The following is a 23,313-nucleotide window of genomic DNA, read 5'->3' as shown; positions in this document are numbered from 1 at the left end:
AAAAGGTGAGTGCCCGGGTAGTTTTTCACTACAGGAAAAATTGGCTTTAACAACAGACAAAACCATTGCAAAAATATACAAAAAAACATTGCTAAAAGATATAGCAACGGTTTTTTGTCGATGGCAGATATTGGCATGACTAAAGCCTATAGCCACGGATTTTGTACACTATCGCTACAAATATACCTATAGCAACGGTTTATAAAAAAAAAGTATTGCAACAGACTTATTTGGTACCGTTGCTAAAAATTTCTACCACAATGGTTTTATCCATCACTATAGAATATGAGCTATTGTTCAATAAATAGAAATAGCAACAGTTTTAAGTAAAACCATCGCTATAAGTATTAGCCATTCTTATGTATTGCTATGGTTTTTTACATTAACGGTTGCTATAAAATTCTTATAGCAACGGTTAGGATAAAAAACCGATGTCGTAGATTGGTCGCCACAAAATATAACTGCAACCTTTAGCAACGGTCATCATAAACCGTTGCTAAAGGCTTGTTTCTTGGTTGAGATTAAATGAATGCCATTACAAAAAAAAAAATAATAATAATAATTTCACCTGTTCTTGTATGATAAAACCTGTACAGACTTATACAAAACATTCATAGTAGTCTTTGTTCAATACACACTTTTAATAAATTTTTTTCATCACCAAAAAATGAAAAGAGAATTAACAAAATTATCCTCATTGCATCTGAATAGTTGATTATATGCACTTGCATCATACTCACGACCTTTGCTTTGGATCATAAACTTCGATCTGTCATGTTCAACAAAAATGAATACATAAGAATTGATGTCAATAATTAGATATATAAATTAAATAATTAGAATTGATCATAACCTTCGCTTTGTTCCTACACAGTGGTTTATTTTCTTCAAAGCACGACTGCTTTTATTTACTTTGCTAAATGTCTAATAAAGAAAAGTAAAAAAAAAAACAATATGTTAGTATATGTTTAAATAAGATATCATTTTTAATGAATTTAATTTGCATACCTTAATTTTTTCTGATTGCCACATTTGAAGCAAATTTACCCACTGTTCTTTAACAACACGATCCATTGGAGGAGTAAGTTGTTCTGCTATTGGAACTTCAGGCTTATAAAAATCCGGATATAGAATGCATTTCCATTGCTTCCATTTTGCATTTAGGTCCTTTAAACACCATTCTTTACGATCATCTAAAACATCAAACTTATCCTACATTGCATATGTAAGAATGAGATTTTATATATCATAATTCATCACACATATTTGATTATTTGAAAAATGTTCAAATCCAACATACAAATAGTGAATAAATTGAAAAGAATACCTTGATAAAACCCCAAGCACGATCTTTAGTTGTATACAATACTTTCTTCCAACTATCCACACATCAACAGGTACAATATTTCCATTACGTGCTATCGTGCCAATAAACTGAGACAATTTTCCATCTTCTGGTTGACCACGCTTATTAAAAGATACAGAAATACGCTCATTATCATTCATTTTATACACATCTTTTCAAAAAGTGGGGCCTCTTGTTTTCTTGTGCTATGAGGACTCTATTTGTGGGGGTAATTGGTCTTCAGTTTCCTCCTAAGAATGATGAGAGGGCAAATGGTCTACTTGGGGTTGAGAAACTTGAGGGTGTTGCAAATGAGATTGCTGTGGTTGTTGTGTTTCAGTCTCTTGTTCTTCAACTTCCCTATTTAATTGAGAATTTGGGACTTGCTGCACTCGATTTGTTTGAGATCATTTTCTTTTTGATGCTCTAGAAAAAAAATCCAAGGGAATCAAAATCAGATGGTGCAACAAAAAAGCTCATCTATGGTGTGGCCCTCTGTTATGGACGCCTTCCTCGGGAAGACGTACCATCGCCGCCGGCAGCAACAGGCCCCGGGCCCACCGCCAGCAGCAGCAAGGATTCAGTGATGCTCATCCTACCCAATTCGGCAACAACAGCCTTATCTAGATTAGATTAGCTCATTTTGCTTGTTCTTATCTTATTGTTCTTATCTCTTATCTTATCTTGTTAATAGCTTATCAGATTAGGATTAGCTTAGTTTATCTTATCTTGTTAGTAGCTTATCAGATTAGGATTAGCTTATCTTATCCTTAGCAAGATAGAACTGGAAGTCTCCCTATTCAGCAAGGAGACTCCCTTTGATTAGGACTCTTGTAATCTCCTATTTAAGGAGACCCCATTATTGAATGAGATATCAAATTATTCAGTCAAGAGTGAGTTAGGAGAGTTGGTGATCTCTTGGACAAATCACCGAAGGCGCCAAGATAAGTTCATCACGAGCAGGAAGGAACAAGGGAAAGCAAGAGGTTTTCCCCGTGGACCGACCCGTGACGAGATCCTATTCCCGGGCCCTCAACTTGGTATCAGAGCAAGGCATCATGGGAGATCTGGAGCAGCTACCTTCCAGGGTCCATGACCTCGAGCACCAACTCGTGGAGACCAGCTCCGAAGTTCGTGAGATCAAAGGTGAAGTGCGAGAACTGCGACGACTAATGGAGATGTTTCTTTCCAGTAGGGAAAGGAACTCTGACGGAGGGACAGCAGCTAACGACCGCCGGCCAGATCTGCCGGAGTCTTCCGGCAAACAGCAGTCCGTCGGCCATGGAGCAGTCATCATCCCCAAGTACAGCAGGCTGGAGTTCCCATGTACAACGGCAACGGAGACCCCCAAGGCTGGCTGTATCGCTGCGAGCAGTTCTTCTGGAATCAACGAACAAATGACCAGGACAAGGTAAGCCTAGCCGCCTTTCATTTAACAGAAGAAGCACAACTTTGGTTTTATCGGTTAGAGCAAGAAGAACCCGGGCTCAGTTTGCCCCAGTTTAAATCCTATTGCCTTCTTTGGTTCGGACCCCCATTGACCAGCAACCCACTGGGCGAGCTAATTAACCTTAAACAGACCGAAACAGTTGCTGAATACCAGCGACAGTTCCAAACCCTCCTCGCGAGGGCATCCTCCGTGCGACCAGCCAGCAAGTGGATATGTTCACAGCAAGGTTAGAAGAACCCCTGCGAGTGGATGTCGAGATGCAGAATCCCCCAAATTTGGCCACAGCCATGAACTTAGCCCGCGCATTTGAGCGCAAGCTGCAGCTCAGCCGCGTAATTTTTATGTGGGTCGTCCACCGAACTCGTGGGTGCCCCCAAGACCAACAGCAACGACCCCCTCTTCTGCAACCAGCCGGGAAATGAAGCCTCCCACGACCACCACCTCTAGAGCAGTGACAAGTACAGGCAGTAACATGGTCACTCCTCCCATCAAGCGCTTGACCAGGGCAGAAATGGCAGAGCGCCAAGCGAGAGGTCAATGTTCCAACTGTGATGACCTCTACTCGGCAGGACATAGATGCAAGAGGCTTTTTTGCCTTCTCATAGATGAGCAAGAGAAGGAGGAAGGGGAAACCCATCACATTCGAACCAAAGATCTCTCTCCATGCGATCACCGGTATTAAAACCTCTCAGACCATGCAGTTACAGGCACAGATCGCAGGTCAGCCGGTGCGCATTCTCGTCGATTCAGGGAGCACACACAACTTCGTAAGTGAACATGCAGCCCTGCAGTTAAAACTACCAATGGAACTCCGGCCGCGACTACAGGTAGCCGTCGCAAATGGTGAAAAAGTTCACAGTCCAGGGATTTGTAAGGACGTCCCAGTACAGGTCAATTCTGAACTAATTCTTGTTGATTTATTTGTACTCTCATTGGATGGGTTCGATATTGTTCTCGGGGTCAAATGGTTAATTACCCTAGGCCCGATTTTGTGGGACTTCAGCGCACTCACCATGACCTTCCACCTGAATGGAAAGCAAGTTTCATGGCACGGTTGCAGGGTTAAAGAAAAGACACCGCAGGTTCATGCACTCCAGACAGAACCGGCAGCCATGGAAAAACTTCTCGCCGAGTTTTCAGATCTGTTCCAGGAACCGAAGGGCCTTCCCCCTTCCCGAGCTTGTGACCATCGTATTCCTTTGGTGGCGGGTTCAGCACCAGTCGTTGTCAGGCCTTATCGCTACCCTCACTTACAGAAGGATGAGATAGAAAAACAATGTACAGCGATGCTGAACCAAGGGATCATACGCAAAAGTCACTCCCCCTTCTCTTCGCTGGTTCTGTTGGTGGCAAAGCAGGATGGAACGTGGAGGTTCTGTGTTGACTATAGAGAACTCAATGACCGGAAGATCAAAGATAAGTTCCCTATTCCCGTTGTGGACGAACTGCTGGACGAGTTGCATAGTGCCCAGTATTTCTCTAAGTTGGACCTCAGGTCCGGATATTTCCAAGTTCGCATGGCTCCCAGTGACGTGAAGAAGACTGCTTTTCGCACCTACCATGGCCACTTCGAATTTTTAGTCATGCCATTCAGACTCTCCAATGCACCATCTACATTTCAGGCACTAATGAACGAGGTATTCCAGCCCCATCTGCGCAAATTTGTTTTAGTTTTCTTTGATGATATCCTCGTTTACAGCAAATCATGGGTAGAGCATGTCCACCATCTGAGGACCATTTTCGTACTCCTACGCCAACACAGCTTATTCCTGAAACGGTCCAAGTGCTCCTTCGGGGAACGACAGGTTCTTTACCTCGACCACATCATCCATGGGCAGGGTGTAACAGTTGATAGTTCCAAGATTCAGGCTATAACAGAATGGCCCAAACCTCAATCCGCCAAGGCCTTACGCGGGTTCCTCGGTTTAACGGGATACTACCGCAAATTTGTACAGAACTATGGAGTGTTGGCAGCCCCGTTAACCAACCTGTTGAAGAGAAACTCCTTCCGGTGGGACGACGCAGCTGATGAAGCTTTTCTATCACTGCGAAATGCACTGTCTTCAACCCATGTCCTGCAATTACCTAATTTTGCCCTCGAATTTACAGTCGAGTCCGATGCTTCTGGAGTGGGTATCGGGGCCGTACTACAGCAGCAAGGGCACCCGATCGCTTTCTTCAGCCACAGATTGGCCGACCGGCATCTGAAGCTTCCAGCCTATGAGCGCGAACTAACCGGCCTTGCCCGAGCCATCCAGCACTGGAGGCCGTATTTGTGGGGGCGGTCATTCATCGCCAAAACTGATCATTACAGCCTCAAATACCTGTTAGAGCAGCGTCTCACCACTTCCCCTCAGCAGCATTGGGTTAGCAAACTGCTCGGGTTTGACTTCCGAGTGGAATATAAGGCGGGATCCTCTAATCGCACAGCTGATGCCTTGTCTAGGCGAGAAGAAGACGCGATGGTTCTATGTAGCATTTCCCAACCTCGGATCTCTCTGTTTGACGACATTAAGAAGGCAGCACCACAATCCCTAGAATGGTCGCTCTTACTGCAGAAGATCCAGACCGACACGGCCGACCCCGATTGGTCACTTCACGACGGGTTGGTACTATATAAGGGACGAGTCCATCTTCCAGCAGACTGCCCGTTGATTCCCACCATCATCACCAGCATCCATAACTCCACCCATGAGGGCATTCAAAAAACACTACACCGCGTCCGGACTGATTTCCATTGGCGAGGTATGAAGACTTCTATTCGAGATTTTGTCCAGAATTGCTCCACATGCCAACAGCACAAATGGGAAAACCTACACCCAGCAGGCCTCCTTCAGCCCCTTTCCATCCCATCGCAGATCTGGGCCGACATCTCCATGGACTTCATTGAGGGACTTCCCAAGGTAGGGGGCAAATCAGTTCTCTTTGTGATAGTCGACCGCTTCTCTAAATATGCGCACTTCATTCCTCTATCACACCCGTACAGTGCCACTTCGGTTGCCCTCGCCTTCTTTACACATATCTTTCGCTTACATGGGTTGCCAGAATCCATCGTCAGTGAGGGTAGCACCACCCTGGCCTACTCATCAGCTTACCGGCCACAAACCGGCGGTCAGACGGAAGTGGTTAACCGCACTATCGAGATGTATCTCCGCTGTTTCGTAGGCGATCAACCTCGACGGTGGTTGGAATGGCTTCCTTGGGCCGAGTAATGCTACAACACAGCCTACCATTCCTCCCTCAGCATGACTCCCTTTTGCGTCGTTTACGGCAAGGATCCTCCCCGCTTGCTGTCCTACGAGCCCGGATCTACTCGCTTGGACGCAATCGATCACTCCTTACAGGACTGCGATGCCCTCCTTGCCGACGTCCGCATTCGCTTACAGCAGGCCCAGCTCCGCATGAAGCTCCACTATGATAAGCACCACCGGGAACTGTCGTTTGATCCAGGACAATTTGTTTGGTTGAAGCTCCAGCCCTACCGGCAGCGCTCCTTGCGCCACAAGGCTGCCCCGAAGCTAGCCCCTAAGTTCTATGGGCCCTACAAAGTTCTGCGACGGATTGGCAGTGTGGCCTACCAGCTGGAATTGCCAGAGACTAGCCGAATTCATGATGTCTTCCACATCTCCTTGTTGAAACCATTTACGGGTGTTCCCCCGGACCAAGTTCCCTCCCTGCCACCCTTGAAAGATGGCAAACTGGTCCCCCGGCCTAAAAATGTCACCCGCTCTCGTTTCAATCGTGGAATCCTTGAAGTCTTGGTGGAATGGTGTGATCTACCACCAACATAAGCCACATGGATCCCATTGGCAGAGTTCCAAGCCACATATCCAGCTTTCGAGCTTGAGGACAAGCTCGTAGTCCAGGAGGGGAGTAATGTTATGGACGCCTTCCTCGGGAAGACGTACCATCGCCGCCGGCAGCAACAGGCCCCGGGCCCACCGCCAGCAACAGCAAGGATTCAGTGATGCTCATCTTACCCAGTTCGGCAACAACAGCCTTATCTAGATTAGATTAGCTCATCTTGCTTGTTCTTATCTTATTGTTCTTATCTCTTATCTTATCTTGTTAATAGCTTATCAGATTAGGATTAGCTTAGTTTATCTTATCTTGTTAGTAGCTTATCAGATTAGGATTAGCTTATCTTATCCTTAGCAAGATAGAACTGGAAGTCTCCCTATTCAGCAAGGAGACTCCCTTTGATTAGGACTCTTGTAATCTCCTATTTAAGGAGACCCCATTATTGAATGAGATATCAAATTATTCAGTCAAGAGTGAGTTAGGAGAGTTGGTGATCTCTTGGACAAATCACCGAAGGCGCCAAGATAGGTTCATCACGAGCAGGAAGGAACAAGGAAAAACAAGAGGTTTTCCCCGTGGACCGACCCGTGACGAGATCCTATTCCCGGGCCCTCAACACCCTCAATATTCAATCAAAATCAGAAGGGGCAGAACCACAGTTTCCAATCAGCACATAAGACAACACAAGCCCGTTTGTGTTATTTAATGCGATTGGTGAGCAAATTAAATCTGACTTTTAATATATGGGGTCAGAAATTTGACTACATGAAGCTTATAAACGCCATAGGTGTTATCTTAAAATTAGAAATTCAGTTATTCCTTTTCTTAAAAAGCTAATTAAGGGGATACATAGTTTTCTGTTTCTAGAAAGGTCTTCATGTTTGACGCTAATTAAACAGATTTGATCACTTTTTTTTTCAATTCCTCATAAAGTCTTAAGCTTTGTGGTATGTTTGAAAAGCCGCACCAAGTCCCCAACAATTAATGGCAGTAGGCTGCCACATTAATCGAGTGACCTTCGACCTAGACCACTGTCCATTGAGTGGTTAGGGAACAGGTCAAACACCAAAAACATGATTCTGTCATCATCTTCTCAGCTGTTGACCTATGGCTGAGGCTGAGGTTAGCTGTAATAGTGGTTAGGGTCAACCCATGTCCAACCTCTCTTTAATGAAGGAAAGGTTTACCAATTGTCAAACCCATTAAATCTCTTGTTTGAAGAAAGGAATGGTTTAACTCAAACTGATCAGCAGCTGTGGCCAAAACCCTGCCACTCTCAAAACAAGGGACTTTCTGCTCCATCAGCACATAAGACTTGGAGTGGTTGGATTCTAGAGCTCCAAAGTCTGTTGTCTATGTTTGTCTAGGCAGCCTCTGTAGACTGATTCCTCCACAGTTGATAAAGATTGGGTTGGGGCTAGAAGCATCAAACACCACCATTCATTTGGGTAGTCAGAAACAACAATGAATCCTTTGAGGAATGGTTGTTGAAGGAAGGTTTTGAGGAGAGGACCAAAGGGAGAGGTCTCTTGATTCAGGGCTGGGCGCCTCAGGTTTTAATCCTATCTCACTCGGCCATAGGTGGCTTCTTGACACATTGCGGGTGGAATTCAACACTGGAAGGGGTTTGTGCGGGTGTGCCCATGATAACATGACCTATGTTTGCAGAGCAGTTCTGTAAACATAGGGGTTTGTACAGATTCTCAAGATTGGAGTCAGGATTGGTGTTGATGTCCAATGTAAGTGGGGAGAGGAAGAGAAGGTTGGGGTGCTGGTAAGGAGAGAACAAGTGGAGAAGGCCATAGTCCAGTTGATGGATGGGGGAGATGAGACAGAAGAAAGAAGACAGAGAGCGACAGAGCTCATGGAGATGGCAAAGATAGCAATTGAAGAGGGGGGATTTTCTCATACCAACATGACACTGTTGATCCAAGATATCATGAATCAAGTAGTCATTCAGAACAAACAGCCACTATAATTGTATCATCACACACAGATGTTAGATAAGGCTCCTGAAAAAATACACACACACACACACACATATATATATATACTAGTTGAAAGAAACATTTCATCTCAAAGGTTGTTCGAGCAACATTGTCTAAATTTGCTAAGCAGTCCACAGCCTAATTCACAAGTACTTTTGTTAAGTGGTACTCAAAATTACATATGAAGTCATGTTTATATCATCAGAGCTACTGTTCAATTACTCAATTGGCCAATCCACTCACCAACTAAGTCTAGGACAATTTGCAGCAAAAAAAATAAAAAACTAGGTTTAGGACAAAATCTTTTCCCTCTAGAGCCAAAACTTCACTTAAAAAAAGGAAAAAAAAATAGATCCACCTCAAACGCATGAATGGCAGAGTGAAAAGCAAGTTAGAGAACAAGAACAAGCTTAATTTATGCAAATCACCCATCAGATTAGAAAAAAAAAAGTAAAAAAAAAAGAAAAAAGAAAAAAAAGGAACAGCCCAAGTTATTTGAGAGCTTCCTGCACATGACTCCTCTGGGATTATTTACTACATGACCTCCACAAGCAACCAATGGCATCAGACTGTCTCATCTCAAGAATGTAATGACTGGTTAGATGAGATTGGTTCTTCTAAGGATGGTGAAGAAGAACCCTGCATTCTTGCTGAGACGATTGACAGACTTAGGAAGAAGATCTATGAGTATCTCCTTACACATGTAGGATCTGCTGCAGTTGCTCTTGGTGCTGAAGCACAAATAGCACCACCAAGCCAAGCAGCAGAAACTAAAGCAAGAAGATGACATGGTGAATATTCTTCTGGACAGACATTCATTATATCTTACCTATACAGCTTTGAGGCGTTGGAGGTGAGCCATATTAAATTGTGTGGACAGATCCAACTTAGCCACCAAGTGGTTAGGGAGGGGCATTTTTCTGATTCTAGTTTTTATTAAAATTTGGTTTGTTGGCTCTTTAAGCTGGAACCAATGTCCTTAACCTTCCTGATCTGTCTCAATGTATCTGTTTCTGAAATGTGTTTTCCAGGAAATAGCAATTTTATTAGGAAAGAAGTTCCTTTTTAAAAAACATAGAATATGATGTCATTGCTCCAGAATAATTACAAAAAGAATGCTATATGTAGATATATAAACTTAAAATGATCATCGGCACAAATACTTGTGTAAAATTTTAATGCTGGAAAAATATGAAATACATTTTAGACAAAGTAGTATATCAGTAAATATTGGAATGCAAACTCAAGGGCCAATACCAAATGTTGGACATGGCTATCCAGGGTCTTGGGAGGGGTGGACTGGTTACAGACCTAACCTTATGGCCTTTTTGCACATTGGATGAAAACATGCTTTTGGAACTCACAACCAGAAAAACAATTCATATTGGGATAACACCCCCAATAGGAAGCTGGTCCTTTGATTTCAGATTTTACTTTCTTCTTCACATTTTGCTTTAAGAGCTGTATTTCAGTTCAATAGCAACTGATCCTGGCGAATCAAGAAAGTTAAACCCGACCACACACCAAAACCATATGGTCTATTCTTCTCAAAACAAAAAAAAAAAAGACTAAGAAAAAACAAAAAAAAGATAAATAAACATATAACAGATTTATAAAGTTCCCTAAAGCTCATCACTATGTTGGTTTGCACATCTCATGGCAATATGATATCATATAAAGAATATAAACATAAAAATTTAAAAAAAATAAACAAATAACCTATGGCACTCCAATATCAATTAATCTTATAAACATTAGAATTAACCCACATGGATTAGCATATTCTTCATGACCATATAAAGATTATTAACATTAGAATTAGAAAGAAAAACACAAACACACACGCATATATGTGGTGGATTCATGTAATCCCTAAAACTCCTCACTATGCCCATTAGCATATCCATAGCACTCCAATATCATGTAAAGCATATCCATAGCACAATCCATGGCATTCCAATATTAGAAAAAAATAGCCAAAAGAATAAAAAAATTAAACAATGAAGTTGTTACTTACATCCTTTTCCAAAGCAATCTAGATGTCACAATGCCCACACAAAATTCCTTATGAGTATAATTAATCCTATAAATTGACAAAAAACAATATAAGTAAATAATATTAAGGGTAAGATAAAAAATTGTAGCATCAGAAATGAAATCATTTAAAGCAATCTAGATGGACATGCATTCCTACATGTACAATTCAGTTCTAAATACACCAAATTTCGCTGACTTGACATTAAAATTACCTTTACCATGAAGGGTCCAAAAACTATCATCTTAATCAAAGGATGCAAGCAAATCTTAAGAATCCCCTTTGCAATATTTTCAATTAACATACTATTCCCTCTATAGAAATATTATTCACTTTGATAGGTAGTCCAATGAAACCAAATATATGTCTCATAATTTTGAAGCCCTCAACACCCAGAAATACAAAGAACAAAGTTCCAACAAATCATTTAGGTAAATCTCTAGATTAGCAAATATCCTAGCTGACTCACTTTATGGAGGAGGGGTAGGGAGGTCTGAAAAGTATGATCTTAGCTGATCCTAGCTAAGCTATTTATATTCTTTTACATTGTACTAGTTGAAAAGTATGGATGTCATGTATACGTGTTTTGTACCCTGTTGTTGGATCATTTTCTAATGCAGGGGTATTCTGTTTGTTGACTTTCCTCAGTATGAATTGAGTTTAGTTTTGTTTGGGGACTGATTTCTCTCCCTTGGCTGAAACTCTAAAAGTACATTAGCCACCCTTTTCAAAATGGTGTTGTACCCATGATTAGTTAATTAGTATGCAGCCTTGCGAGCAGCAGATCCGAACTCCTAGGTAGGGGTGCAAGTTTGGTATCTAACTTGAAGAAATTAAATAATATTTGGTCCAGGCGCAAATATTATACATTAAAAATTGCAGTATTTCAGTTCCTGGTTTCAGCCTTTTAAATGCATGCAGATTGTAACTAGGGATTTACCAATTCCTGGTATCACATTTTAAAGAAACATGAAATTGGGATCAAAGAAGGGCTATAACTCCAACATGCCTTGTCATAAACGAGGCAAATCACCCTGTTTCAGCTTGTTCCCAAAAGTGAAGTCAGGAAGCTATAATACAGGTGGTAGCGTGGTACCCCTGTTTACCTTAATGTTTATGACTTGACACCCATGAATGGCTATGTCTACTGGGCAGGCCTTGGTGTCTTTCATTCTGGTGTGAATTAAATAAGCAGATCCGAACAACATGGCCCTGTCTTCAGCGACAATCCGCTGCACTCCATCTTCCTACCAGATCTCATCTGAGGGCCCATCCTAATTCTTTTTTCTTAATCTCTCTCTAGAGATTAAATCTTTTAATCAATGAGCCAGCCGGTGCCCAGAGGCCTTATTATTTAAATTAATCCAACTTGAAATTCGATTACTATCAACCCAACTGCTTTTCCCTACGGTTTCATGTGAGATCTAGTAAAACCCAATGGTGCAATATTGTTACTGGCAAACTAACTCTAGGGTTTAACAATAAAAGACAATCCTCCCTTCTTTAGAAATATCCCTAAACCCCAACCTTGATACCTGATTAGAAACTCCTGCGACATCCCCTATAACTTAGAAAGCAAGAACAATCGCTCTTGTTCCATATTTGACACCCACGGCAGAAGAAACCAAAAGAAATATATATTTTCAATAAAGGTAAAGAAATAGAGACCAACAGAAATAGCAACTTTCTCTTAGAAAAAGCAGAAGAAAAAAGTGGGAGATGAACTTACTTCTCTACAACGAGCTAAGCAGACCAAGAATCCGAGATGCTTTGTACACCGAGAGAGCAAGAAACCGAAGAAGGGGAAAATGAGCAGAAAGAAGAGATGAAGATCTGAGAATGAGAGGAGAAAAACGAAGGTAAGAAGAGAGAGATGAGAGCAGTACTCTAAAACGCGGGAATGAAGAGAGCGGGCATTTTTTTTCCTCTTTTTTTCTATTCCAAATTTCCAATCTAGCCACGGTTTTCTAATCCCATATGCAAATTTATATATATTGCAACGGTCCATTTGAAAACCGTTGGGGTATAAATTTATGTATAAGCCACGGCCCAGCAACCGTTACTAGGTTGGAATTAAAAAGCCAGATATAGCTACGGATAAAATATTCGGTTGTTATATATGTCTTTGTAGCAACCGTTTTTTGTCCGTTGTTGGAAAAACCGTGGCTAAAGGCCACTTTTTTTGTAGTGTTTACCTAGGGAGGGCATTCGGATGCTTAAGTCAGTCAGTGTGTAGGAGTAATATTTGAGAATGCAAGTGAGCTTGAGAGTATCAGCATGCATAACTTTTAGAGTGTTCCTGGGGTCCTTTTATAGCTATTTGAGGTTCAAGTGCCATCAGGCAATGTCTCTGAGTCTTCTACGGAGCTGTTTCCGCAGTTTGGGGCATGCTGGATTGTCAGTTGCTAGATTCGCGCGACGGTTACAAGTTGCCCACGAGTCTTGTGGCATACGGTTCGACGAGCTATTCCCATAGTCGCGGTAATGGTGTTCATGAGGGCGCGGCACACGAAACAGTTTTGGGCGAGCTGTTATTGTCGACGGGCCGAGCTTGCCCCAACTCGGCTGCACACCTGATGTTGGTTGCCACGTGTTGGTCTGTCGAGCTGTCTTACTGATTTGGACGATGTGTTGCCAATAGCGTCCACGTGCCGGTAGTTGCGTGTGGCATGCGGGATGGTTTCGGACGAGCTGGCGTTGGCGGCGAGTCGAGCTTGCCTAAACTCGACTGCATAGCTGATGTCGGTTGCCAAGTGTTGGTTTGTCGAGCTATCTTGCCGAGTCGGACGTTGCGTTGTTGATAGTGTCCACATGTCGCCATTTGAGCAGCGTGACCAAAATGCCCCTCATCAAATGCCCCCCACTCTCAAGCCACTAACCAGTAGGCGAAGAGAGTAGGACCTTTTAGGGCGTTTTGGGCATGCTCGCTCTTGTTGCTAATTCAATTCGCTCGTGTCGCTAGTTCAGTTCACGTAGAATCTGGCCTGTGACACGATGAGCTAGTCTAACAGTTGCACTATCGACGCCTTTGGTAGCGAGCTGCTAGGGACGGTTGGCAAGCTCTTCCTCGCAAGTCGCCTTAAATCCCTACAACTCGACCGACTCCTAGGACAGCTCGTCGTAATCCTACGGGGTCAGCTAGTTCGGTCTCACCGAGGTAGAGGTCGACCTAGGTGAGATGCTCTGAGCTAATTTTACCGAGCTAGCTCGCTGACTAGGTGTCGAGGAGTAATTTTTATGCCATGTGTCTCTGAAGGTAGGTCGCTAGGTCTCCAGTAGCTCTCCGAAGGTTGGTCTCGATCATTTTGGCTAAGGCAGGTCATCGCCTACATGGTGTCGGGTGTCATCCAGCTGTTTTTAAGATGCCACATGTCATGATGTCAATGGAGGGCCAAATCTGCCCTCACCAATTGCCCCCCACTTTCAAGTTGAGGTCAGCTTAGCGAAGAGAGTAGCTTGTTGTAGGTCCATTGGCCCAGAGCAACTAGTTTGTTGAGCTCATAAGTATCAGCCTAGGTCATCTGATCAGTGGTTGCAAGTCGTAGGTCAACGGAATCCGGTCACCAGGTCAACTAAAGGACCTTCTGTAGAGCATGGTGAAGGAGCTTCTGTAGAGCAGGTCGCCCAATATCACGTAGCGAGTTGATTGTCATTCTATCTACCGAGTTGCGTTTCTTTCTTTTGGCATTGTGTCATTTTTAGTTAGTTGAATATCGGGTCTATCTAGCTCGGCTCTGTAGTACATGAAAGACCTCCTGTAGAGCTACTCGCATACTATCACGTAGCGAGCTGCTTGTCATTCTATGAGCTGAGTTGCATTTCGTTCTTTTGGCAATACACTTTGTCAAAGGTTGGATCTATCCAACTCAGCTCTATAGTACATGAAATATCTTCTGTAGAGCTGCTCGCCTATTATCACGTAGCGAGCTGCTTGTCGTTCTATGAGCATAGTTGCATTTCATTCTTTTTGTCGAGTCAATTGTGCTCACAAGTCTGGAAAGGGCATTAGCTTTTGTATTTTATGATCTCGAAATTTGTTGAAGACACCAAGAGTCGAAATTGGAGAGGAGTTCTCTCACCTTGGCCAGGTACGCTGCCATGGAGGGTTCTCGAGCTTCATAGTCCCCATTTACATGATTCACGATGAGCTGCGAGTCACTGTAGATAATTATGTGTCTATCTCCCACCTCTTTCGCTAGTGCCTCGTATTCAGCCTCATTATTCAAAGCTCGGAACTGGAACTGGAGCGCATACTATAGTTTTGTATCACAAGGTCCGTATAGCATTAACCCAGCTCTACTTCTACCCAGGTTGGATGAGCTATCTTACATGAAGTATCCAGGGCTCCTCGTCCCAACTCACTATTTCGGGAGGAGGGGGTTCCACGCTGGACAAGACTTCTGCTTCCAGCTCTATCTGTTCGGGCGATGGCAAGTTAAAAGTACACTTGGTAATGAAATCTGCCAGGACCTGTGCTTTTATTGTTGTGCGTGGTTTGAATTGGATATCACATTATTTGAGCTCGATCGCCCATTTGGTAAGTCTTTCTAAGACCTCAAGCTTTTGAAAGACTTGTTTTAGAGGTCAATCAGTTAATACCACAATGGTGTGGGCTTGGAAATAGGGTCTTAGTTTCCAGGCGGCTAGCACTAATGTGAAGGTGAGCTTTTCTATGTCGGGGTATCTCATTTCCGCTAACCACCTCATCTTGCGGAGAGGTGAAGTTTAAGCTCGTCTTCGGTCTCAAGTTTGGTTAACAGTAGAGGCAAACTAAATTCTCTTTTCAGCTCATCAAAGGCGAGCTGTTGTACAGAGGTGGAATGGCTTTCCGTTGAGTTGAGCCTTGAGGTGGCGACTTGTTTTTTCTTCGTGGCGAGCTATTGCACCTGCTCCGAGGTGACCTACTTTTTCTTCGTGGCGAGCTGTTGTGCCTGCTCTGAGGCAACTTGCTTTTTTTCATGGTGAGCTATTGTGCCTATTCTGAGGCGACCTGCTTTTTCTTCATGGCGAGCTGTTGTGCCTGCTCTAAGGCGACTTGCTTCCTTTTAGCGACTTACTCCTTCTCTTTGTCTTGCTCGTACTTGCTTCATCTTCAGTCTACTTCCTCTTTCCTACTTAGTTAGATTCTGATCCCCCTACTTCCTCTGCTATAATAAATCGATTAGCAATGTTGAGGAATTTTTCCATGGTGGCCAGTGGATGTTGTTCGAGTTCCCATTTCAATTTGCGATGCTTGACGCCTTTCTTTGCTGCTATGAGATGCACATCGGGATCCAGGTCTGGGATTTGTAGTTGTTCCATATTAAACCTCTGGATATATTCCCTGAGCAACTCATTTGACTTCTGGACAACATTGAATAGCCAAGTCGTTGATTTGGTGTGTCGCTTGTTGGTGGCGAATTAATTAATGAAGAGTTTAGTGAATCGATCCCGTGGGTGAGGTAGATTTTCGCTATTCATGACATTTTTCTGAAGAGTTAACCACTGGCTACCCCTCGGGACCTCCTAGTTGTTGTATGAAACCTGCTGATCGTTGGCTGGCACTTGCTAGCTATTGTGCAGTACCTGTTGGCCATCTGCGACATAGGCTGTTCAGGCGCAAAAGGATACTGCTGCTATTAGAAGTGCTGTTGTTGTTCCTACTGTAGGTATATACCGCTCACACAAACCCTCAGAGAACACCCAAACATCATGATTAACACCACAAAAACACACCCGAGCAGCTCGCAATCAACCCCCACGCTGCGATGAACCCACGACACACCATCACCCCCGCAATGAACTCATAATATATATCGCAAAACTGCGATAAAGTGTTTCACCGAGTCTAGTCAGCGCGTGAACATAAAGAAACCACAACTGTACCCATTCGAGGGTCCCAAGCCCAGCTGAATGTGTGATGAAGCCATGCCCGCTAAGGCGTGCGATGAACCCACAACCCATGAACTCACTCGTGACAATAGTGTAGTAGTCCCGCCCGTCGTTCCCTATTATCTGGATGCATTTACTCCTCTTTTTGCGTTCAATGGTGCTGCAGGCTTGTTCTCTGGTAGGTGAGGCAATTTTGTTCCTTCGACTTTGGCTATCCTCATCTCGTCATCGTTTGCCAACTTCGTGAAGTAGATGGCGTCCTATAGGTGTGTCTTGGACTTGTCGAAAGGGGCCCTGGTGGTTGGGATTTTGATTGATTGTCCCCAGTGTTTGGCTTTAATGCACTGGTGGTATGTTGAGGGGACGAGGGCCAATGTGTATATTAGGGGGCATCCTAGGAGGGCATGGTAAGAGGTCCTTCATGGGATCACCTGGAACTCCTGCGTGGTGCTGAATGGACCAGTCATGACTTGCAGTTCAATGGACCCCTCTGTGATGGACGGGTTCCCGTTGAAGTCTATCACCTCCAGTGGCAATCCCTTGATATCTTCCTTTCAGACATTCATCAACTCCAGTGTGTGGATAGAAATGAGGTTGACAAAGCTTCCTGGGTCAACCATTGATCTTCTCATTTCAAAGCCCCCTTATTTTGGCCATGATGTAAAGAAGTTTGTTGTGGTGGGGGTCAGCGGCTAACATATCCTCTGCTGTAAATTCCATGTTGTTGCGATCACGGCTGTAGGGTTGTAATGGGTACCAGAAAACTTCTGTGAGTGCTCTGTTGGCCAGCTTCCGCGTTGTTGTGTTGGACCCTTGTTTGGTGAAGAACTGTAGCAGCTCCTCATTCTGCTCTAGTTTCTCTATCAAGGCATCAGACTGATACTGACCTGTTGCTCCGACCACATTGATACTTCCTCCCTGGGTATGGGCTGGAAGGGGGTCGGTTTCCACATGGGTTGGGTCTTTTTTAACAAACTGGTCCAACTTTACTTTTTGTACGAATAGCCTTCGTAGAGTGAAACAATCCATCAGATCATGATGTGGTGTTTGATGGAAGTTGCACCATCTCCCGTCGTGCTTGTCTTTCTCTGGGTCTACTCCTGGTGGTGGTAGCGGCAGGCTGATGACTCTGTCCCCGACTAGCTTATTCATTGTCATGATTACCTCCTCCCTTGTGCAGGGGAAGGGGGGAGGTACACTTCTCTTTCCTTGGGCATTATCGCACTAGTATGGCCCTTGCCTAGCTCCTCCGCCATTTTTGGGCCTTCTATCAATTGCGCATGCTTCGTTTCTGTTGTATAGAGAGGTGTCCTTAACAATTCGTGCTGTCCTCTCCGCACACCTCCAAAGTTGGCTGAAAGTTTTGACTTCAATGTTCTCAATGCCGATCCTGAAGGTGGGACGCATGCCTTGTATGCACTGTTCGATGAAGCTCTTCTCGGTGGCATGTTCGTCGAAGACAGAGTGTGTAACCTTCTAAAACCTCATAACATAGGCCAGAAGATCTTCTTCTGATCCTTGCTCCACGTTCCATATGTCGGCCATTGTCAATTTTCTTTCCAGGGTGAACCACTTTGACAAGAACCTCTTAGCTAGTTCACCCCACGAATCAATGCTCCCAAGGGTGAGACTTACAAACCACGTGTATGCCGGACTGGTTAGTGACTTAAAAAATTCCTATACCTTAAGATCCCCATCAAGGGCAAAGGATCCGAGGATGTCCTCAAACTTGCTGATGTGCTCCTACGGGCTGCCTCTCTGCCTATCATATTATGGCCATTGTTGAGGAGGGGTGTACCCGGTAAGGTAGGGCTTGTATAGGATACGGTCGAAGTAAGGTTTTTGTAGGACGGCTGAATCCTATGCCCGATTCTGGCTTTCAACCAACAACCCTTGGACATATTCTCTTAGTTCATCTCAATTGAGAGGGATTTCCATTACCGGGTCAGTGCAGGGAAAGGCATGAGACTGGTGGGCTAGTCGGTGGCCTGTCTGAGTCGAAACTTGGTTGGCTCTGTTTGACTGTTTGGGGATGGTAAGGGTCGGGTTGGAGGTGTGGCAGCTAGGGTTAGGATTTGAGTTGGGGACGTTGGGAAGAGTGGCAACAAGGGTTTGTTTGGCTTGGAACCGAACGATTAAGTAGAATTTGGAGGGTGCTTCTCGTCTCCTCCTGCATTTGTTCTAGCCTCCTAAATCTGTCCTCAAAGAGTGCCTCGAACCCGTAAACTTTGTTTGATAGTATCTCAATATTAACTTGAATAGGTTTTTCCATTTCAGACTGATTTTCCACCCCGAGATTAGTGTTCTCCTGAGTATTGCTTTGCTCCTCAGGGATGGTGGTGAGGTTGATCCTTCTCGAGGTCATTCTCTAGGACCAAAGACGGAACCAAAGATTCTACTATAGATTATAGGGTAAGGTTTGATTAAGGAATGGTCTCTTTGAAAGACAAAGAGAGGCCTTGTTAGTAGGGAAAATGGACTCTTGGGATCAAGGGTGTGAAGGCGAGGTTTTAGAGAGAAAAAATACTCGAGAGTGTTGGGCGCCAAATGTTAGGGATCGGATGTCTTCTAACACAAGGCGGATCTCTATTTATGGAGGAGATCCCGAAATCCTAAAAGGTAGGGAATAAGGGCATTCACTATCAATTATTGAGTGTGCAACTAGAGTTTCGTCACGTGTCTCATGAGGATCTTCTCGAGGATTAGCTTTCCTTCTCCTCAAGATTCCTCATTACTCAAATGTGCTACTACCTTTTTGCGCGGTGTAACTAATCCTACATGCCATCGATGATGTCACCGCTTGGCGGGCGACGCTTTGCTGACTCCATGTGGCAACTCACTACGTCCTTTGTTGTCGTGGATTCCACGTGTCTTCGGGCATACGCGGGCCTCGCCATGGACTCGGCTTGGGTCCCTCCTAACCCGGGCCATGAGCGTGTTCGCTGGTTGTGGGTTCATTGCACGCTTTAGCGGGCATAGCTTCATTACACATTCAGATGGGCTTGGGGCTCTCAAATGGGTTCAACTATGGTTTATTTGGGTTTGAGTGTTGACTGGATTCGGTGAACTATGGGTTTATCGCAATTTTGTGATACGTATTGTGAGTTCATCGCAAATATGCTGGTGTACTACGGGTTCATCGCAACGTGTGAATTGATTGCGTGTTGGTTGCGTGTACTCTTGTAGTGTTAATATTGATATTTGATGTTTTCTAAGAGTTTGAATGAGCGCTACATACCAACAATAACTATAATTATTATAATAACTATTATAATAACTTTTAAAACTATTATAGTTATTATTATAACTATTATAATAGTTATAACTATAACAATAGTTATTATAACTATTACAATAATAATTATTATTATAATTTTTATAACTATAATAACTATAATAATTATAATAATAGTTATAACTATTATAGTAGTTATTATTATAATTTTTTTTTGGTCTTTCAAATTGAAATCAAAATGAAGATTGAAAAGTAACATATGACTGGTTTTAAGTGAATATATTCTTCAACAATATAGTTGCTCAGCTACTAATAACATTATATTTAAATGTTTAATACTTGAACTACCTGCTATTCAGATCCACCTTTTCCTTGACTTCTCAGATCCACCTTTTCCTTGACTTTCATCTCTAGAATCGTTGTCATCATCCCCACCAACCGCTTACTTAGATGATGCAGAATCACTTTGTATGGGAGAGCCCCCGGTAACAGACTGTTGATAAAGGACTCCTCCAACAATAGTGAAAATCAAGCAAACCAAGCCGAATGAACTAGCATGCTTATCCCAAATCAACACATTGATTGTAACAGTGAGAAACTTATTAACAACCCCTGTGACTGTAAATGCTGTAGCAGAGATTGCTTTCCTGGCAGCAAACCCGAAGAAACTGATGAGCAAGCCGAAAACACAAGACAAGGATACTGCGAAAGTTGCACCTGGTTCCACCAAATTGTCGGAATTTGATCCAACAGAAGAGAGCACATCAACATACTCTCCGGTTAGAACCCAGAACAGGGGCGACATCATCAAAGACAGCAGATTGTTGTACAATACAAAACCCCAGGTGTTCAACCCAAGATTTGTGACCATGTGTTTAATGTAAACCATCTCTGTAGTGATGGTCCCCAAATAAGCGAATGCCCACGAGTAAGCACTGAGGGTGAATGCTGAATCAGTTGCCACATAACCAATCGCGCCACCCAATATGATCAACAAAGAAAGAAAAGTGAGCTTCGACGGGCATGGCTGTTTCCTAAACGCGGTATCCGCCATGGCAACCAAAAGGGGCGTACATGATCTGAAAACAATGAAGGTATCCACATTGGCGTGACGAAGCAGATTTGTGTTGGTGAAGATTGCGAGGTAGAAAATAGTGGCAGCAGGCAGGAATTTCTTAGCGGTCTCCAATGTGAATGGGTCATGGTACAGAAACCCTAATTTACCAAGAACCCAGACCCCCAGAACAGAGGTTAAGTACTGCAATGCCGTAAGAAGACCGGGGAAGGGGAACTTTGTAATGGCGTACTTGTTAATGACGGCGAGCAAGCTCGAACAAAGAGCGTATCCAACAACAAGGCTACTAGTAGCATAGTATTGCTTCGAACCATCAAGTCTAGCGGGAGCCATAATGTTTGCCAAATTTGCCTCTAGATTTAGAAGATCATTCAAACGAAAACCTTGTATCAACAAAATCAACGTCCACGGATCACAAAAATTCACAGACTCCAACTCGGGAGGCTAAAACAAGAAAACGTTTCTGGAGACCGAAATGTTTCGATGTACTACTATATATCCGGAGAAAAATGTTGAAGATATAAAAGAGAAAAAAAAATACCGCGAAAATACGCAAAAGCGCGCTCTTTAATTCTAAAGAAAATGACCCATAAAGTAAGGAAAGAGAATGATAACGAGTCATAAGAACTCTATAACCACAAAAGAAGAAAAGAAAAGCTCGCCACCGACACAGACATTCATTGAAATCTCGATTTTGGATTGAAGGAAGAACCCTAAACCTAAAATCTGTGAAAGTCCAGGGTCGCGAGCTAAGCAAGATGCAGAGATCGTCAACTACGTTCTGCGTTTCCTGCGTCTCATATCTGGAGAATTAAATCGGCTTTGAGGAAACCCATTGACGAAAGGTGACGTTTCCTGCGACCTTGCTCTTTTGAATTATTGTTATAATAATAGTATTTATAATAATTATTATAATAACTATTATTATAGTTATATAATAGTTATAATACAACATTTATAACTATAATATTATAGTTATTATTATTGATGAAGGGTGATTTGGCATCACCTAGCAAAATGGGACACGTGGATGCGATCTGATCGAAGGGTGATAATTCAGCCAAGTGAACCCAGTTCGCAACATTCGGAGCTCGGGTATTCAGCCACCTCGGTGTAGAGGCACCTCGACACCCGATCCAGTTCGGGACTAAAGAATCAAAGTTCAAACTTGGAGTTAATGAGCCGAAACGCTACATAACCGACTCCAAAGGCCTCCTCAATAGATCCTGAATCTCTCGAGATCACAATGAGCCAACAAATCCCGAATTTCCTGAGATCACAATGAGAACTCGTCCCGGTTCCGCTTGAATTGGAGGTAAATGATAAACCTTATCAACATATTACTCCCCTTTAAAAAGTAAAAACAAAACAAACCTTATATCCACAGTCCGGAGATCCCGGAGCTCTTTCGTAAGGCCCACAACTACTCCAGTATATAAAGACATGAAACCTCAAGGCAAAGGTATGCGTGATTATTCTACTCACTAGCACTCAAGATCTCAAACATTCAGCTCGCATTTACAGCATAAAGTACTGACTTAAGCATCGGAGCGACCTTGCTAGGTTAGCTACCCCAGGTTCTTTGATCCACTGTTTTGAAGAACGGTCCAGCTCGCCACCCAATTGGAATTCGGATCGCCTTCCAACTAGGAGTAGCTAGATCGCGCACCATCAATTATAATTATTAATATTACAATTATAATAATAATAATTATTAATATAATTTAATAATAATAGTTATAATAGCTTATTATTATAGTTATTATAACTATTATAATAATAACTTCTGGAACATGGTTTCGAACTTCCGATGCATTGCATTTGCATCAAATAATCATCTGAACTAAGAATAGTGTATATGAAAAATAAAAGAAAAAGATCAACCACAGAACAATAATGCAATTTAATCCACAGAAAGACCTCCAATGTCGAGGTTAATTTTATACGCATGATCTAATAAATCCAAATTCAATGATTTTTTTTTACGAAAAAAAAAACATGATTTTAACTAGATTTTCAAAATAATGCGAAAGCAAAATTTCTGCCAATAGTTCAACGAATGCAAAAAACACGAAACGAATATACAGAAAAAGTGAAAAGCTCTCCACATTAGGCATTGCCAACATTACTTCCATATCTGAATTTTCCAATGTCGAGGTGAGAAGAAATGAAAGATGAAAAAGAAAGAAAAGTCGTTTAGAAATGGTACCTGGAACCATGAGGAAAGGCGAGAAAGCAAAAGACCTTCTCGTCGTCCTCAAGAGAAGAAGCTTTGTTAACAAAAGATCACCATTATTCCTAATTTCCTATTCCTAGTATCAGATAACACCAAAACAAACCAACCAAAAAAATAAAAAATATCAGATTATGAGCAAGAACTTCAACATCGGGAGGAATACGACAATGAGAGAAAGAATAGAATAGGGTTCTGGCGATGTCGGTAGCTACTCGCTTTCCGTCCCAATTCCAACATTTTCTGGTCCAACGATTATAAAATCAGAACCTATTTTTAT

The 23,313-nt window shown here is 42.9% G+C and overlaps 1 protein-coding gene across 6 annotated transcripts; it reads right to left on the bottom strand.

Annotated features, from left to right (window-relative positions):
• Positions 1-547: 547 nt before the first annotated feature.
• On the bottom strand, positions 548-23,293 carry LOC104600671 (GDP-fucose transporter 1-like). 6 transcript variants are annotated; one of them, XR_016079684.1, is made up of 7 exons: positions 23,010-23,287; positions 20,074-21,183; positions 12,349-12,452; positions 10,602-10,667; positions 1,009-1,212; positions 854-916; positions 548-769 (listed from the first exon to the last, which is right to left on the bottom strand). XR_016079684.1 is itself a non-coding variant. In XM_088893712.1 (2 exons), exons 1-2 carry the CDS (start codon positions 23,017-23,019, stop codon positions 20,168-20,170), a joined length of 1,026 nt encoding a protein of 341 aa, XP_088749838.1. In that variant the 5' UTR covers positions 23,020-23,287; the 3' UTR covers positions 19,985-20,167. The 6 variants fall into 6 exon arrangements, 2 of the variants coding, with proteins under 2 accessions (XP_088749838.1, XP_088749839.1); XR_016079683.1 differs by lacking the exon at positions 12,349-12,452; XR_016079686.1 differs by lacking the exons at positions 12,349-12,452; positions 20,074-21,183 and having other exon boundaries at positions 23,010-23,293.
• Between the last annotated feature and the right edge of the window lie 20 nt (positions 23,294-23,313).

Source organism: Nelumbo nucifera, chromosome 8 (genome assembly GCF_055504915.1).
Source record: "Nelumbo nucifera cultivar China Antique chromosome 8, China Antique-T2T, whole genome shotgun sequence".
Lineage (NCBI taxonomy): Eukaryota > Viridiplantae > Streptophyta > Magnoliopsida > Proteales > Nelumbonaceae > Nelumbo > Nelumbo nucifera.
The sequence above is the reverse complement of the archived record's forward strand: the minus strand, read 5'-3'. Positions and strand labels throughout refer to the sequence as shown.